We start from the raw sequence: 18,118 nt of genomic DNA, 5'->3' as shown, positions 1-18,118 counted from the left end.
CGTTGCCGAAGGAGCAAAAAACTTGTTTCAATGTATGTCGTGTGTCGTGTCCTGATCTGGTTTTGGCCTCTGGGGGATGCTGCTTCGGTTTGGGCTACAGGTACAGTCATGTGTCAAGGATGTGCCCAGAAAATGTTAATTGTCTCTTTCTACTCACACTCTCTAATTCTCTAGCTCTATCTCTGTGTGAATTTCCATTTGGTTTACTCTAAACTTTTTTAGTATCAATTACCCGGTGTCTTCGAATGTCTTTATGTGACCTATATCAATCGATTAAACCTAGTCCAACCAATCAATTGACACCTGAGCTTCAGTCATTTTCTAGCTTTTAGTGAAACTCTCGGGGATGTTTGTCGGTTAGAGAGCTACAACGAAAATGCATTTAGAGCTTCGTTGACTTTAGAGCTGATTATTTATAGCGGGGGTACAACACCACCAACCTCCCGAGATATGTAGTAGCTAAAGTCATATGCAGTAGATAGATGAAGCCGATACACACTCTTGCTGATGCATTTTTAGTCTTCTATACTGGGCCCCTTTTTTTATCTTGACCCAGCATTTATTTAATTACGCTTTTTTAACTTTGACATTCGAGTTGGGGCAGACCATTGATTATATTGCTTTCGTTTTTTTTCATGTTGAAGGTTTTTGTTTACGAAAAACATAAATAATTAATTCTTTCGTTTTGTCATTCCCCTATGTTCATTGTATTTTGGTGAGAACTTATCTGCAAAGTATTTCTTTAAATTGTTGACTAAGTTGCAGTTTTGTTTATTCTTTCTTTTGCTTGGTGGCCTCACATATAAATTTCTCAGCTTATGGATTAAGGATTGTATTTAATTAATCAGAAGTAAGAACGAAATTGAAGTTTAAATCAACTGTTTCTTAAGAGTAACTACCATGAGAAGAATTGAAAGATGTTCATAGTCCATCCTTTTGTGATTCCCCCACTTCAAGGTTAGCTATGGTCTTATTTAGAAGAAGAATAACTAAGACAGCAATAAAAGCAATTCTCGAGTATTTAAATTGATTGATATCTATTAAGGCTTTATTCAGCCAAATTAAACCCTACCAAAACATGTGTATTCGCAACTGCACTTCTGTTCCAATATACATACATTTCTTAATAAATGATATTTAAAACTTTTGTACATGTGCAAATTTTCAAGAGTACTCGTCCCACTGCACTATGGGGAACTAGACCTATTTTTTTGTCAAAAATAATAACGTCCGAACGAAACAATATATTTTGATTAAGTTATTTGTTATTAGCTCTTGTCAGTGAGAGGAAGGTTATTTGAAAAATGGGCTTGGCAACGCCTTTTCTTCAGTGTAAATCGCATTTTTAATTTATTTTAAAATTGAATCAAACTAAAACAGTGTCTGAATTTAGAAAAATTAGTATCTAGAAGATCACCGAATTTTTCATTGACTTCCTTGTATACTGCAAGCAGCTTACTTTCTTTGAGTTGAAGACATTTTGGACATAATAGCACTGCTCGTCAGTGCACAGACACTGCAAGCGTCTCAACTTAACTATAAATATATGATTTCTCGAAAAATAGTTCAGAAAATCTCTTACTTTTATCTTAGGAGATCTTTTATCGTTCTCAAAACTTGTCGGAGGTACTACAGCTTAAATGCAATGGAATTTTACTTTTCTCAGAGTTCCAAATTGTAAACAACTCTGAAATTCTAAACCTTAGGTTTTATCCTAAAAACTTAAATTGCAGAAAAGGTGCACAAAAGGGCACATTGGCATGCAAAGCAAATAACACGAATTGAATTTTCTACATTGCTTCATTTTAAAGAAATAATTTTCGTATTAACAGAGCTTGCATATTGCTCTGTTAAAAAGCTGTTAACTTAACAGAGATAAGCTCTTGTTAAGCTTTGGATTACATAACTGTGAATATCAATGTTTTTCGGATACATCGCGGTTAAAAATATTTTATTTCAGATACTTTTGAAAAATCGGTTTTTGGACAGAAAAAGTGGTCAAATTCCCCATAGTGCACTGTGACAAGGCACGAAACTCCAAGCAAGCGTACGGGCAAGCAGACACTTGTTGCTCTTTTCTGTTGCCCACCCTATGCTCTTGTTCTCATATCCGTGTGTCTGTCTCTCTCTCTCTCTCTCTTCTGACTATGAAACGAAGCCGGCCGGTGTAAAGCATTAAACGGAATAATTACCAAAGCAAAACCCGCAGAAAGCAGAAAGAGCGCAGCGATGAAAAAGGCAAGAGAAGAGGAAAGTAAAAGGCAGGCAGGCTGCTGGATGGAAGAAAATGGAAAGAGAAGTTGGGGAGCTGGAAGCTGGACTCATAAGAGCCAGCCAGAGTAGAGTAGAGTCTAAAAATCGGATGATGTTGTGGAGTGTCTGTGAGCAGCATATAAAAAGGCAGTGGAGTTGACTGGCATTGCATCGCCAGGAGAGACGCCTTGGCTTTAGGTTCGCAAAAAAAATTCACATAAAAAATATATAAATAAACTTGAGCCGAAGCGACCGCGGAGTTGGTTGTTGCTAAGAGACGACTCTCTGGTGTCAAGACACGAGGCCGTTGGCATGATCGACTGAAACACGTGAGCCAGCGGCGGCGACAAAAACAATAAACACTCTTTTTGGGCTACCTATGCACTTGGAGAAAATAAGATAAGCCGAGAATAAAGGGAATCACAATTTTCACTAATTAAGAATACAAACGCAACGCTTGGTTGAATGGGGGAGAAAGAGAGTGAGAGAGTGAAAACATGTGGAAGGAGCTCCATAAAAATATAGAATGAAAGGCTAGACCACATTTGGAATCAGGTAATTACCAGAAATGGAATATTTAATAACCTTCCTCCACTCTTAATTCTAATTATGCTACATTTTATACTCACTTATATCGAATGGTGTTCCAATCTTGCCGGAAACATTCAGAAACTTGAATGGATTTCCATTAAGCACCGAATTGATAGAGTGCCCAAAATTGGTCACTCCAATGCCGGGACTCAGACTGTTGGCTGCCGCTGGGGCCAGGTGTTTTAGTCGATCCAATGGCGTCCCCAAAGTGCTGGCCTTAATCTTCTCCAGGAGCGCCGACCCACTTAGATTTTGCATAATCTCGCTGGGACTGGGCGTGGAGGCCGTTACCTGGGCGGCATTTACTGCGGCGGCATTGCAGAATTTGCTGATGCTCAAAATGCACGTGATGAAGAGCAGATGGAACGAGGAGGTGAAGCTGAAGCTGATCAGCTGCTGCACCCAGCTCTGGTAGTTGGTGCTGCTGCTGAAGAAGAACGCACTGGTCACGGTGGCCTTGGTGGTCACCAGCGACTGCTCATGGGATGTGTGGGTGGTGGTGCTGCTGCTGGCAATGTTACTATTCTCATACTCATTCTCATTATTAGATTGAAAGCGTTCTGTGTAATTGGGCTGGCAAACTGTTGCCATCTCTATTTCAACTGTAAAAATATATAGAAATTTAGGTCAAACACACTTTTCACACAAATTTCCTACTTTATCCCGGATCCGAATAAGAGCATTATGGAATGTTCTCGAAAAATGCGAAACAGTTGCCAAAAATCTGTCCGAAAGAGGAAGAGATCGAAAAGAGCGATGAGGTAGATACTTAGAGAGTGAGAAACCCACCGAATTTTGTTCGCAAAATATATCGAAGAAGAGAGTGTAAAGAAAACGCACGATAAAAATGCCAAAAAAGCCACGACTAAAAAAAGACACATCATACGATGTTGCAAATAACAGGTAAAAGAGAAAAAAAACACACAAGGGCGACGATTAGGTTTCGATGAGGCCGAGGGTTATACACGTAAAAAGAGACAAGGGTTAAGCCTGACTCTGAATCTACTATCTCTCTTTTATCTCCATTCTCTTCAACTCTCTCTACATACATATGTATATGAATCACATTCAGTTTCAGCCGAGTATTTTCTGTTTTCCCAGCTTAAAATAATTGTAAACAATATTAGCAACTCCCCACTTGGTTAAGCTCTTAGGAATAAGAAGCCGTCCCAAAAACAGGGGCCCTTTATTTCATAACTTTCTTGGTAAATGTTATTTTTTTTAGGAAATGTTTTCACCCCATGTGCCATAGAAATTTATGTTGCTTAACATGCTGATATGTAACAGGCGGTTATACTAGATTCGTACATTATCTGTTAATAAACACTTTTTACTGGGAGATGCACAATGTGGAACTGTATATTGTTTAGTTTTACTCTTTTTCTAATATATTTATTATTTGCATTTGGCTTTTGGCCTAATCTTTATTCGCGTTCCAAAATATGTACGAACTGAGAAATTAACGGTTAAATAACATGCGATACACTGACAGAAGACGACAGTTCGGCACGCCCGACAAAAACGACTAGAAAACTGAGGGAATATCGTGGCCAATCGTGCCCAACTACAGCGGTTCAACCTCGGAATTTGCTCGCTCGTTTGACTGTGCGTCGCGACAAACCGACGATCGCCACGCGTCCAAGCCGAACGAACACACCTGAGCGCTGTTTCTGATAAAGAGAGAGAGAGAAAGATAGAGAGAAAAAGTCGGAGAGACAGCATGAACAGAAAGAGCACATGCATGATGAAATTATACAAGGTGGTCGGACTTCGGGCAATTATTTTTCAGTGCGTGCTTGCTTTTTGACGTAAACGGTTGTGTGCGGACGAAGTTTTTCCCACATGTTAACCCTTATCCGCAGAAATGACTTTTCGGTTTTTGCAGCCAGAAATGTGAAATTTTTGTAGAACTAAGAGGCTTAGCAAAAAACCTACCAAAAAAGTAACCACTACATTCAAGTAGTAACTTATTGAAAAAAAACCGAAAATGGACGTGTGAGACGCTTCTTACGCGTCACAACTTTTATGAACTTTTTTTTATCTATCACAAGCAATAACTCAATGTTATACCTCAGTAAAAAAAATACAATTTTTATACCCGGTACTCGAAGAGTAAATAGGGTATATTGTATTTGTGTGAACAACGGTTGTATGTAACGCACAGAAGGAAACGTTTCCGACCCCATAAAGTATATATATTCTTGATCAGCTCCAATAGCAGAGTCGATAGAGCCATGTCTGTCTGTCCGTCAGTCCGTCAGTCCGTCCGTCCGTCCTTATGAGCGTCTGGATCTCAGAGACCATAAAAGCTAGAGCCACCAAATTTTGCATCCAGACTTCTGTATGCTCACACTGTTACAAGTGTATTTCAAAAATGAGCCCCGCCCCCGTCCAAACTAAAAACGCCATTCCGTAGGGAATGACCATATCAGATCACCAAATTGGTATCCGATTGAACCAATATTATAGCCAGAATGAGGAAATTAATTTGCAGTGGCTAAACCCACCCCGTCCCGCAGCTTATACTTGTTTTTTGCACATTCTCTCATTCACACTCTGCTTCGCGCAGTGTTTGCGGTGTTTTCTGCCTCTGCCTCTGCCGTGAGTCTGCAGTGTGTGGGTCTAGGGAAGGGGGGCGAGCTAACGGAGCGTGTTGGCGTGAGTAGTGTTGTTGATGTAGATGACAGATGAAGAAAAAATGTAAAATTTGACAAATAACCGCTAAGGTGCCGATGTAGTACTGAGTGCCGGGTATAAAAGATGTGACGCGTAAGAAGCGTCTCACACGTCTCTTCTCGTTTTTTTGTGTAATTGGCAACTGTAAACCCCATGCCATCTAAGAGCTCTAAGCACACTTTATTTTCGATTCACTCACAATTACTACTTAGAACCCTTTCACTCGAACTTATTAACGGCATAGATAGTTGACTACTTTTTACCTACGCCACCACCCTGCATAATTCCATCATGGTCCGAAGCGGAGTGTAGCTCAGCCGAGTTAAGAGAGTGTACTCTTTACAGTAGCATATTCCGCGAGGCGCCATAAGAGCGACAGCGGTCATGAAGAAATTATATAAGGAGGTGCCGTCGGGTGGGGTTCGGGTGTGTTCGGTCTCTAAATGTTCGTTTCACTCACACTTGCTGTGCAGAACCCTTTCACTCGCACTCACAAGCAGCATCAATACACGACAAACGGGACCGACGGCACCTCCTAATATAATTTCTTCATGACATGCTTCACGAAACAGCTGACATTAAAATATATTCTTGGTGAGAGCGCAGGTGGTTCTTGTTATTGTTTCTCTTAATGATAAAAACATCTCACTTCACGCAGCATCCATTAATAGCTGGGGCACCTACATACGATTGTAGATGTGTTCTACTATGATATTTGTAGGCTATTTGTAAAATTATAGGAATAAATTGTTTGTTGGCATAGTCAAAGACAAGAGACCAGAGAGCCTTGATATAGCCAATAGTTTATTGGGTGTAAAGTAAGAATTTAGTTTTAAGTATAAATTATAAATTATGTCTGCTTAAAGTGTGAAAACTAAAAGTAAAAGATATGTACACCATGTGGCTTTAAAACTTACAGAACTTTAACTGTAAGATCAACACTCACAAAAAATAAGAGAAACACAACATTTCATCGATTTTATACTACACATACTATGTAAGTATATTTGAGTTTATTATGTATCATCTGGTATCTTTTAGTGTGGGAAACATATACATACATATCTATGTATTCTTTATGTACACTTAACAAATATAGTTAACAAAAGGTTAATACGTACATATGTACATATATAGTAATAATAAAGATAATAAAACGATTTCTGCTCATCGAACACACAGAAATATAATTTCTCAACTCTCTCTAATAGTACTAGATCATGATCATTACCATATGTATACATGCATATACATATATTTATTTGTTTATATGATTATATTAATTAGTTTGCTTCTTTTTAAAAATAATGCACACTTACAGCTATATACAGTTTGGAACTATTTTTTAATTTAAAATTAGCAATTAGATTTCTTATTTAACATCTTCTTTTGTGTGTATTTATCTGTTTGTGTGTGTTTTTCTTTTCTGATACTTAGAACTCTGCGACAAAGTATTTTTGTACAGCATCCTCTAAGGATACGCCTCCTAGTGACACGCCGTGTCCCCTTGCCATGCCTTAAAATGTTAAAATAATTAATTTACACAATACACAGAGTTACTCAGTCTTCAGGAGTGTGTCTTCTGCGGGTCTGCTTCTCGCGTCTGCTCTCCCAACCCACCAACCAATCAAAGGAAGTAAACAAGTAACATTCTTTCTAATACGAGGATATGCCTACGACGGGTGAGTACTAAAAGGAATTATATAGAAATAAACAAAGTACATTTTTTTAGTGTCCAAATAAGTGTTGAGAGTATCAAGTACCTCCTCATCCATGACACTGGTGTGATCATATATGCGCGCTGGCAAATTCTTGCGCAAACTAAAATGATCCTCTGTGGTCGTGGTCTTCCGGTAAATGGGATTCTCAAAGTTCATCGAGTTGATGCGTCGCTTGCTGCAGTAGCGATAGCCAATGAGCAGGACCTGTCAAAGAAACAATATTTAACTTTAAGGTTCCCTTCATTGAGGACTTTCTTCGCTGGTCTTACCACCGATAGCAGAACTGCAAAACCACTGAGACTGGCGATGACAACCAGCGCTATAAAGCCCGAATCTGGCTGCGGACTGGGCGCTGTCGTGTGTTCGATTTGTGTGTGGTTCTTTACTGGACGCTGGTCGGCAACTAAGGAAGGAAATGTTTTAATTTTATATTAGAAATTCATTTTAGATTGCTGGTAACCATCACTGAACTATAAACATTTCAACACACTTTAAAAATATCATAAAAATATAACTTATACTTCCTAGATTTTTGGCTAGATACATGGCCACGAACATATTATTTTCCGTTTGGCGGCTTTTACCCACCCATTGACAAGCCTTAAATGGCTGCCACCTTTTGCAATGATGAACCAAAAGAAGAAAGAAATGTGTTAAAATGTATAAGGGGAAAAACGGAAATCATTACAATAAAAGATCAGAATGAAAGATGGAATCAACATTAAAATCCAAGCGGATTTCGGAGGCTGCTTTTGCTCAGATCCAAAAGAAATTTCAATCAAATCGTTCAAAGTGCGCATTTAGGCGCAAATAAACACTTAAACACTGTCGCGCCTTTGATGGCGCAAAAACTTTTATGGGGGCGGGGGATGAGACTGAGCGACCGATTTCGATTTAGACTGAGAAAGGGATTGGGAATGAAAATGGCAATGGCAATATCAAGCCCAGGGATTGGTGAGGAAGAAGACTGGCAGGCAGCGTAAAGACATCGTTAACGCGACGCATTTAATGGGATTTTGTCTGCCATTCAGTGGGTCGGTCGGAGGGTGTGGGTGCTGCTTCTAGCCGCGATTAAATTAAGTCGAAACAGTAAAAGTTATCAACATTAAGTTAAAGTTTCCTTTAAGGCCCAAAGACCATACACCCAACGCCAGTACTACACACACAGTAGGGGAAAGCTTAAATATTAACCTCATACTTTGCGGTTGGGTATTGTGTGGTGTCTGGCGTGGTTCGATGGGTTCGATGGTTGGATGGTTTGCTTGTAGCGGCTGTTGGACGTTTCAATTGCAACTATGGCCCTACTACAGTGGCTGCCTACTTTCTGTGAGGGCAATGTGCTCCGATGCAAGTGTCGCTTTTCTCGGATTGAATTTATGAAACTGTCAAGCATGGGGCTGGACTCCGCCCCTCTCTGATGATGATTAATGTGGGCCATGACAAAGCAAATGTCGTGGATAGCAACCCGAGAGGGGTGATGAGGGTGCGGGAAGCGTTTCCTGGCCAGAAAAGTGATTTTGAGTGCTGGGTAGAATTTTGATTAATACGCGTGCAATAAATCTGAATCTCACGAAAGTGCTTATCAACAGTCAAAGACAACGAGTTGGAAAGAGTAAAGGAAGGGAAAGGAGTTGTTGAACTTATAAATTGAGAGGAAGTTGAAAAAGTTGTCACAGTTTTGACACCCTGAACCAATACTTAACACAGTTAACCAACACTCAACAGTGTTGCCAGATACTTTATGTGAAGCTTTTCTCAAACCTCCTACACCATAAAATACAATACAAACGAGAATGGACGTGTGAGACGCTTCTTACGCGTCACAACTTTTATACCCGGTACTCAGTACTACATCTGTACCTAAGCGGTTTTTTGTCAAATTTTACATATTTTCTTCATCTGTCATCTACACCTACATCACTTCTCACGCCAACACGCTCTTTTAGCTCTCCCCCCTCCATCAGAGCCGCACACGGATGAGAGAATGTGCAAAAAACAAAAAAAAAGCTCCTCGACGGACGGACAAGACGGACGGACAGACGGACGGACGGACAGACGGACGGACGGGTAGACAGACTTGGCTATATAGACTCGGCTATTGATGCTGATCAAGAATATATATACTTTATGGGGTCGGAAACGTTTCCTTCTGTGCAGTACATACATCCACTTTGTGTACAAATACAATATTTACTCTCCGAGTACCGGGTACAAAAACACATAACTGAGTTGACATTCAAGATTCCCTATGAATCTTTATACAAAGATGAACACACACATTGTAGGAAAGACAACACACAACATGGAAAACAGAGACATACACAGGCACAGGCATAGAGTTGCCAGGCATACCGATTGTTCCGTGCCCCGGTGGCAGCTGCGTGTTCAGCATGGTCTCTTCATGCGCTTCTCTGTCTGTAAGCCTCGCTGGCAGTCGCCGTGGCGCGGTTTTCGTTTTCGGTTTTGTTTTCAGGGCTCGAGGAGGCTTAGTGACGACCACATAAAGGGCTGTCATGCAGCAGCGAATCATGCAAGTCAGATCGGTTTTCAGATTGCGGTTGGGATTTGGGTTGGCGGGTTAGTAAGCATAAAATCAAAAGTTAAACCTTTGGCATGCAAAGTCCAAGCGACTCCAGAAGGATCTTATGGTGTACTTACGATCTTCGACGCACATGAGCCCATCGGCCATCAGCTTAAGACCCGTGGGGCAGGCGCAGGAGATTCGCGGACTGCGTTCGTTGATCCTCGGTGCGGGTAGGCAGAGGTGGGAGCAGTGGCCATTCACGGACTGACAGTGATTGAAGCCATCGGGCTGTCGATACGGATGATACACATGGATCACCATCGGATGTTGTAGCTGTAAAAGGATAGCAAGGATATGAAATGGAAGACAAGAAAAATGGAAATTAGATGTAGGCTCACCATGTGTACCGCTGTGATGGGCTCCACGCCCTCGCCCGTGAACTTATTAGCCTTGAAGACGGTCTGCTTGTCCCAGTCGCTCCAGTATATGTAGTCCTCGAATGTGGTGATGGAGAAGGGATGCCGCAGGTACTCGGTGGAGTAGAGAATCTGGCGCCGTTGGGAGCCATCGTAGTTGGCCGAAGAGATGACATTCAGCTTGCCATCCACCCAGTAGATGCGTTTGCGCACCAGGTCCAGGGTGATGCCGTTGGGCCACTTGACGTCGTAGCTGATTATGGTGGTGCGGTGGCTGCCATCCATGCCGGCGCGCTCGATGCGCGGGGAGGCGCCCCAGTCGGACCAGTACATCCAGCCCTCGATGGGATCGAGGGCGATGGAGCGCGGTATGTCCAGCGCATCCTCAATGAGCACCTTGCCCATGTTGCCATCAAAATTGGTCAGCTCGATGGTGCACTTGTGCGTGTCCGTGTAGTACACGTGGTTGTAGATCCAGTCCACTGCCAGTCCATCCGATGTCACTGACGACTGTTTCAGCACCACCGTCTTCTCGTTTCCCTCGTCAATGGGCGCCTTGTAGATGCTCTGCGTCGTCACGTCGCTCCAGAAGATCATTCCCGTGCGGAACACAAAGTCCAGTGCCGTCGCCGACTTTGTGCTATTTACGATCGACGTCATTTCCATGTGATCGAGGGCGATCTTCCGTATATCGTGACGTCTCGCCAGGAGCAGGGACGCATGTCCCTCGCCCGCCTTGCAACGAGTGTGATTGTGCGGGTCCCGCATGTATCCCGCCTCGCATTCGCACTTGAATCCCCCAATCTCGTTGCTGCACAACTGGGAGCAAGTGCCTGGATTGTCACATTCATTGATGTCCACACAGCTGCGCTTATCTCCGGATAGCTTGTATCCCTCGTGACATTCGCAGCGGTGCCCCACCACCAAATCCACACACTGGTGCATGCACCCGCCATTCTTGGCAGCACACTCATTCACGCCACACTTTCCTGCCGGCTCGTCCTCGCCATCGGGGCAGTCCTTCCGCTTGTCACAGACCCTGCTCAGGACAATGCACTGACCCCCACCGCAGTTAAATTCGCTTGTGGCAATGCAGGTGCCCTTCGTGGTGCCCAGGCTCTGGCTGCAGTCCCGCTCGTCGCTGCCATCCGCACAATCCTTGTCGCCATTGCAGGTGAGGTGTCCGGTAATGCAGCTGCGATCCCCGCACTGAAACTGGTCCGGCCTACAAGTCACGTTCTTGCAGTTACCCGTATGTTCATCGTCGCCGTCGGGGCAGTCCCGGTCGCCGTCGCAGAGCCAGCTGTGGTGCAGACAGGTGATGCGATCCTTGCACTGATACTCATGTGCCAGGCAGGGTGTGGTCGTGTTGGTCACATTCGCGCAGGACTAAGGGGTGGAGGCAGGGTAGAGATGCAAGAGAGACGCGTGAGACATTGTTAGGGCAAAGTTTTCGGTTTGTGGTGTCGGTTTCTCTTGGGGGGTACAAGTTGAAGCAAACTTTTTCGTTGCACACAAAATTATGTCCCAGGTTGACCCCAGGTTTGAAGTCCTTGCTGGTCTTTTCTATGCAAAAAATGCAATTTTATGCGTGCCATGTGTTGACAACAAAAGCTACCAAAGCTGCTTTGGGCATTGAGTTATGCCCAACTTTGTCGTAATTTATGGGGCTTACCGTCCCAGCCCATTCCACACAGAGAAGCAAAATATAACCGAGGGAATGTAGCAGAAACGAGAAGGGACGTGTGAGACGCTTCTTACGCGTCACAACTTTTATACCCGGCACTCAGTACTACATCTGCAACTTAGCGGTTATTTGTCAAATTTTACATTTTTTCTTCATCTGTCATCTACATCAACAACACTACTCACGCCAACACGCTCCTTTAGCTCGCCACCCTCCCCTATAGACACACACTGCAGAGTCGCGGCAGAGTCAGCGGCAGAGGCAGCGGCAGAGGCAGAGGCAGTGACGTGTCAGGGGCCAGGCCATAAACAGCGCGAAGCAGAGTGTGAATGCTGCGGGACGGGGTGGGTTTGGCTACTGCAAATTAATTTCTTCATTGTGGCTATAATAATGATCCAATCGTATCCCAATTTGGTGATCTGATAGATATGGTCATTCCCTACGGAATGGCGTTTTTAGTAGATTTGGGAGGTTTTCGCCCTTTTGCGGGGGCGGAAGGGGGCGTGGCTCATTTTTGAAATACACTTGTAACAGTGTGAGCACACAGAAGTATGGATGCAAAATTTGGTGGCTCTAGCTTTTATGGCCTCTGAGATCCAGGCGCTCAACAAGACGGACGGACAGACGGACAGACAGACAGACAGACATAGACTCGGCTATTGATGCTGATCAAGAATATATATACTTTATGGGGTCGGAAACGTTTCCTTCTGTGCGTTACATACAACCGTTATGTGCACAAATACAATATACCCTATTTACTCTTCGAGTACCGGGTATAAAAACCCCATGAATGCCATGGTAGGAGCTTTTTTTTGTACGGCACCACACGAAATGTAAATTTATGTCAAAGTATTATTTACTCACCCGCTCATCGGAGGCATCCGAACAGTCCGGATCCCCATCGCACACCCAACGCTTGGCGATGCACGCCCCATTGGTGCAAGTGTGCTCGGCCACAGCGTCGCATGGCACCACCGGACAATCTCGCTCGTCGGAGCCATCGCCGCAGTCATCGTCGTGATCGCACACCCATCGCTTCTGTATGCAACGCCCGTTGCCGCAGGTGAACTCGTCGGAGCGGCAAGTTTGGTCTAAAGGAATTTAAAGTATTTCAGAAAAATATGGGTTGAAGGCAGTAAGTAAGTTTCAACAAATGACAGAAATGGCAGCCGGACACTAAACCAAACCGGCAAATGAAGTGCGGTGAAGTCGATGGTTAGGCAGGAAGTTTGGACACAAAGTTATGGTTTGGGATGATATATGGAATAGTTGGGAGTGGTAAAGGTTGTTAGAGTGGATTAGAGCTTAACATAAAGTGAAACAATTTTAAACTTACATGAAATATGAGAGAGAAATTAAAACTTTACTAAAATTGTATAAACGGAAACTAATACTCGCAAATAAAATTGAAATCTAACATAAAGAACTTTTGACTTAATAATTTCAAATCAAAGAGCAACCAAAATTCATGGCAAAGTTAAAAGAAGGAGAAAGCTGATCCTTACTGCAGTTGTGCTCATCGGAGCCATCGCTGCAGTCCTTGCTTTGGTCACACATCCAAGCCAAAGGTACACACTGCCCTTCGCCGTTTTTGCAGGCGTATTCGTCCGGGGAACAGGTGCGTGCCTCTGTTGTGTGGCAAGCATTTAAAGAGAACAGAAATATAGAGTGAAAAATACGAGTAATGATTAGTCAGATTAGTCGACTATGCCTACATCTGTTGATATACCTTAAAAGACTGCTCAAGAATCAAACGCTAGCATACTCCTAAATCTTTAACTAATTTCCCTAAAGGTACCTAAGCAAATGCATTCATTTGTGTTAAGTGCTCTGCCAAAATAATCTGCTAAATATTCCATCACTCTTGGGCAGTCATTGATGCGTTAAAAGTATCCAATTGCAGGAGGAGCATTTCCCTCACTACACTCTATTCCCATTACCGTTTATAGTTTTTCCTTAAAACCATGTTCCACGTAGTGTTCCTGTGCATGGCTGTGCACTGTGTGCGTGTATTCGAGGATTAAGTGAATTTTATGCGCCATTGCCAGCCGGCAGCAGTCAGAGTAAACGCGAGCCAGCGGCACACACACGCGTCGTATGCTTGTTGTCAAGGGTTGCATGAATGAGTACACAATGTACACACGCACACAAAGAGGGGTGTACTCTTACATAAACATATATGCGTCTACACATGGGTAAAATCTCACTTTCAATGACTTGATTAAACCTCTAAGGATGAGGCACGAGAGGACATTGTTGCGAGAATTATGCAGAATGCCACTCCATTAACAGTGCGTATGAGTTATGCGACATAGTTGGGTTAGTGAAAGCGATTGCACACATACACACACACACACAGGAGTAGTAGTAGTAGTAGGAGTGGTAATATGCAAGAGCTGGTGTGGGGGGATAGATATAGAATGCTATTTTCGCTTACTGCAGTGCGCCTCATCGGACTTGTCGCGACAATCGCTGTTGCCGTCACAGAGCCAGCCACGCGGAATGCACTGCTCGACTGTTTGGCATTTGAACTCGTTGTTGGGACAGGCATTCACTAAGCAATACACAATCAAATAAGTACAATCGATTCGTTTCGCACCACGAGCGTTGGGATTCCGCACGCTCGCTGGTGGGATTTAGTGGTTGGGATTTATGGCTACTTACTGCACAACGCTGTGGCCTCATCGGATCCATCGGCACAGTCGTTCTCCTGGTCGCAGCGCCATTTATTCGGTATGCAATTGCCATTCGTGCAACGGAATTGGTCCGTCAAGCAGGTGGCCTCTGTAAAGAGCAAACGAAAAAATGTGTGTGTTGAATCGTATGAATGTATTTTTGGGTAGGGATATTTTGGCTATTTTTTCCCGTTACTCGAGCTTGGCTTTGAACCCGTATCAACAACAAAAGATAAAACACAAACGGAAACAGCGCGCTATGGTCCAGGTGACGACTTTTCTTGGGCAAAAGACGTGGTTTTTGGCGCTCTGTATTAGAAGAAGAGTGACCATCAAAGTTGCATACCCGAAATTTGCATAGATGGCGCCACCTTCGCAAAATCAGCTGTGAAACCCAGCTGTCATTATTGCACAGCATGTGCAGTGAAAAAGTACCCATTTTATTGCTCCAATTTTTTGGATGCATTTTATTCAGTAGTGTTTTTACTACGTGTTTTATAATGTGAACGGTATCTAGTAGTGGCGATGTCTTCGTAATTGTATGTCAAAGTGGGGCCTTCAATATGTGTCAGTTCGTAGTAAAGACTAATTTTTGAGAAAGTTTTTTAATATTGTGCCACCTAGTCCCACCTTGAAACCTATTGTATGTCGTAGACCAATAAATGATTGTTAAAATGTATATAGTCAAAAATGCCAAATTTGACCACAACTCTTACAATTTTCATTTATAGATCATAACCTCAAATGAGAATTTTCAATGTTTTTTGCCGTTTGGAACACAATGAAGAAGAAAATTGTGAAGTAGGGTACCATTTTGCATTGCATTTAAGCCACAGTATTAGTCACTAGCTATTTTGGAGGGCTAGAGTGTAGCCAGTGTAATATTGTTTTATAATGGAAACTACTGAAGAGCATGCTCTGTTTAAGAAAAAAAAATGCGATTATCTTAGATTTTTACGTGGTTTTAATTCGTGCTACGACTTTTTTTTATAGAATCTTGGTCTGCTAAACATATTCCCATCCTTTTTTTGCTTCTAACATTTTGAGAAAAAAAATTTAAAACCGATTTTCCCTTAAAAAAAGAAGCTGCCACGCCCGTTTTTTCAAAAAACCTTCTTCTTCCTATTCTTAACTTATATCAAAAGACTAAATCAAAAAATTTTACTCCGTTCGCGAGTTATTCATTTTGGCCAATACAAGTGGTCATCTGAACCATAGTGCAGCAGGCTCTCTGCAAATGTGTTTGTGTATGTTATTATGACCACACATACACACACAGACACACAGTTTTGTACACGCACTTGAGCACGTGCTGAGAAAAGACGAGAAGGGATGTGTACTCGGTACTCAGTACTACATCTGCACCTTATCGGTCTTTTGTCAAATTTTAAATTTTTTCTTCATCTGTCATTTACATCTACAACACTTCTCACGCCAACACGCTCCTTTAGCTCGCCCCACTTCCCTAGAGCAGCACACTGCAGAGGCAGAGGCCGCACACTGCGGAAGCAGAGTGTGAATGAGAGAATGTGAAAAAACAACAAAAGCTGCTGGACGGGGTGGGGGCGGCTGGATTTAGCGGCTAAACTTTAGCCACTGCAAATTAATTTCTTCATTCTGGCTTTAATAATGATCCAATCGGATCCCAACTCGCTGATCTGATAGATATGGTCATTACCTACGGAATGGCGTTTTCTTTCAGTTTTCTTTTATCTTCAAAGTTGTGGCTGTGGGAGATTTTCGTCCTTTTAAGGGCCAAAGGTCGCGGAACTCATTTTTTAAATACACTTGTAACAGTGTGAGCATACCGAAGTCTGGATGCAACATTTGGTGGCTCTAGCTTTTAATGGTCTCTGAGTACTAGGCGCTCATAAGGACGGACAGACGGACGGAAAGACAGACATGGCTCAATCGACTCGGCTGTTGATGCTGATCAAGAATATATGTGTATAAACATCCGTTATTCCCCACTAATACAATATACCCAATTTACTCTTCGAGTATCGTGTATAAATAGAGGAAGAAACATGTTGAAAAACACAATTAAGGGAACCCACATTTAGCGGGTTTATTATTAAAGATTGCTCTCCTTTCCGAATGAGCGGAAACAATTATTATATTGCCGTTACTCTACAATATCCTTTCGGGACTGCCCTACTCTCCGCCAATAGACCCCTTCTAGCCTGCTATTATCCTTTTTGAAAAATAATGCTGCAAGCGTAGCTCCAACGGCTTCTTCAATGTCACTCCAAGGGGCAAACATAAAAATTTGTAATTTTTGAGCTCCACCAATACACACATACATACATACATATGTATAAGCAAATTTCCCCCATTTTTGGTGGTAAATGATAGGAGCATGCCTTGTGGCCTGCAGAAATAGCTCTGAGGGTTATGCAAATCATGACCAAAAGCGCCAAAAGAAAATGACAATATCTGCCTGCCAGGAGGGCAGGCACAATATTTGCCATATCAATAACATTTTATATGAATACTTTTCTAAATTTTTACGGATGGGCAGCTACACCATCCATACCCCTGCTACGACAATTGTATGGAAAAACTTGCGCCAAACAAAAGGTTGAGGTGAGCCAATATTTGTTAAAATATAAAAAAAATGAGAGGGGACGGAGAGACGCTTTTTACGCGTCACAACTATTATACCCGGTACTTGGTACTACAACTGTACCTTAGCGGTTTTTTGTCAAACGCTTCGTTAGCTTCCATAGAGCCACACACTGCAGAGTCACAGCAGAGGCAGACGCGGCAGATGCAGAGGCCGCACACTGCGCGAAGCAGAGTGTGAATGAGAGAATGTGCAAAAAACAAATATAAGCTGCGGGACGGGGTGGGTTTAGCCACTGCAAATTAATTTCTTCATTGTGACCATAATAATGATCCAATCGGATCCCAATTTGGTGATCTGATAGATATGGTCATTCCCTACGGAATTATTATTAGTTTTTTTTTATCTTCAAAATTGTGGCTGTGGGAGGCTCCCCCAAAAAAAAAAACACTTGTAACAGTGTGAGCATATAGAAGTCTGGATGCAAAATTTGGTGGCTCTAGCTTTTAATGGTCTCTGAGTACTAGGCGCTCATAAGGACGGACAGACGGACGGACGGACTGACGGACAGACAGACAGACATGGCTCAATCGACTCGGCTATTGATGCTGATCAAGAATATATATACTTTATGGGGTCGGAAACGTTTCCTTCTGTGCGTTACATACAACAGTTATTCCCCACATACACTATATTCCCTATTTACTGTTCGAGTACCGGGTATAAAAGCAGCAAGAAACAGCAAGGAACGAGGAGGAACGTGAGATGCTTTATACGCGTCACAACTTTTATATCCGGTACTCAGTCATACATTCATATGTATGTAACCTTATTGTGATGCATACATACATATGTACATATGTGCGTACATATGTACATACATATGTATCCTTATGATTTTTTCCAATTTTACATTTTAAATTTGTTCTACATTTACATCTACCTTATGAGACAGAGAGTGCGAGCAAAAAAAATGTGCAAAACAAATAAACAAAGCTGTTGGAAG

The 18,118-nt window shown here is 42.6% G+C and overlaps 2 protein-coding genes across 15 annotated transcripts in view; both read right to left on the bottom strand.

Moving 5' to 3' along the window:
- LOC117898913 (low-density lipoprotein receptor) overlaps positions 1 to 4,369 on the bottom strand; it is a 50,714-nt gene extending 46,345 nt beyond the window's left edge. For 4 of the 6 annotated variants that reach the window (XM_034808603.1, XM_034808607.1, XM_034808604.1 and 1 more), the window contains exons 1-2: positions 4,153 to 4,369; positions 2,883 to 3,446 (exon numbers count right to left, since the gene is read on the bottom strand). In XM_034808603.1, coding sequence (XP_034664494.1) covers positions 2,883 to 3,435 — 553 coding nt within the window. In that variant the 5' untranslated portion in view covers positions 3,436 to 3,446; positions 4,153 to 4,369. The remainder of the gene's footprint in view (positions 1 to 2,882; positions 3,447 to 4,152) is intronic. The other 2 variants (XM_034808602.1, XM_034808606.1) reach the window with 1 other exon arrangement.
- Positions 4,370 to 6,924: 2,555 nt separating this feature from the next.
- Positions 6,925 to 18,118, bottom strand: part of LOC117898915 (very low-density lipoprotein receptor) — a 29,797-nt gene continuing 18,603 nt past the window's right edge. For 3 of the 9 annotated variants that reach the window (XM_034808619.1, XM_034808615.1, XM_034808620.1), the window contains 9 exons: positions 14,536 to 14,655; positions 13,377 to 13,499; positions 12,736 to 12,962; positions 10,164 to 11,570; positions 9,900 to 10,098; positions 9,594 to 9,749; positions 7,511 to 7,644; positions 7,284 to 7,445; positions 6,925 to 7,209 (listed from right to left, as the gene is read on the bottom strand). In XM_034808619.1, the coding sequence (XP_034664510.1) occupies positions 7,177 to 7,209; positions 7,284 to 7,445; positions 7,511 to 7,644; positions 9,594 to 9,749; positions 9,900 to 10,098; positions 10,164 to 11,570; positions 12,736 to 12,962; positions 13,377 to 13,499; positions 14,536 to 14,655 (2,561 nt within the window). In that variant the 3' untranslated portion in view covers positions 6,925 to 7,176. Of the gene's footprint in view, positions 7,210 to 7,283; positions 7,446 to 7,510; positions 7,645 to 9,593; positions 9,750 to 9,899; positions 10,099 to 10,163; positions 11,571 to 12,735; positions 12,963 to 13,376; positions 13,500 to 14,308; positions 14,426 to 14,535; positions 14,656 to 18,118 lie in introns of all 9 variants that reach the window. The other 6 variants (XM_034808616.1, XM_034808621.1, XM_034808617.1 and 3 more) reach the window with 4 other exon arrangements.

The sequence above is a fragment of the Drosophila subobscura genome, chromosome O (genome assembly GCF_008121235.1).
Source record: "Drosophila subobscura isolate 14011-0131.10 chromosome O, UCBerk_Dsub_1.0, whole genome shotgun sequence".
NCBI lineage: Eukaryota > Metazoa > Arthropoda > Insecta > Diptera > Drosophilidae > Drosophila > Drosophila subobscura.
Note: the sequence above shows the minus strand (reverse complement) of the source record. Positions and strands in the feature narration are given on the sequence as shown.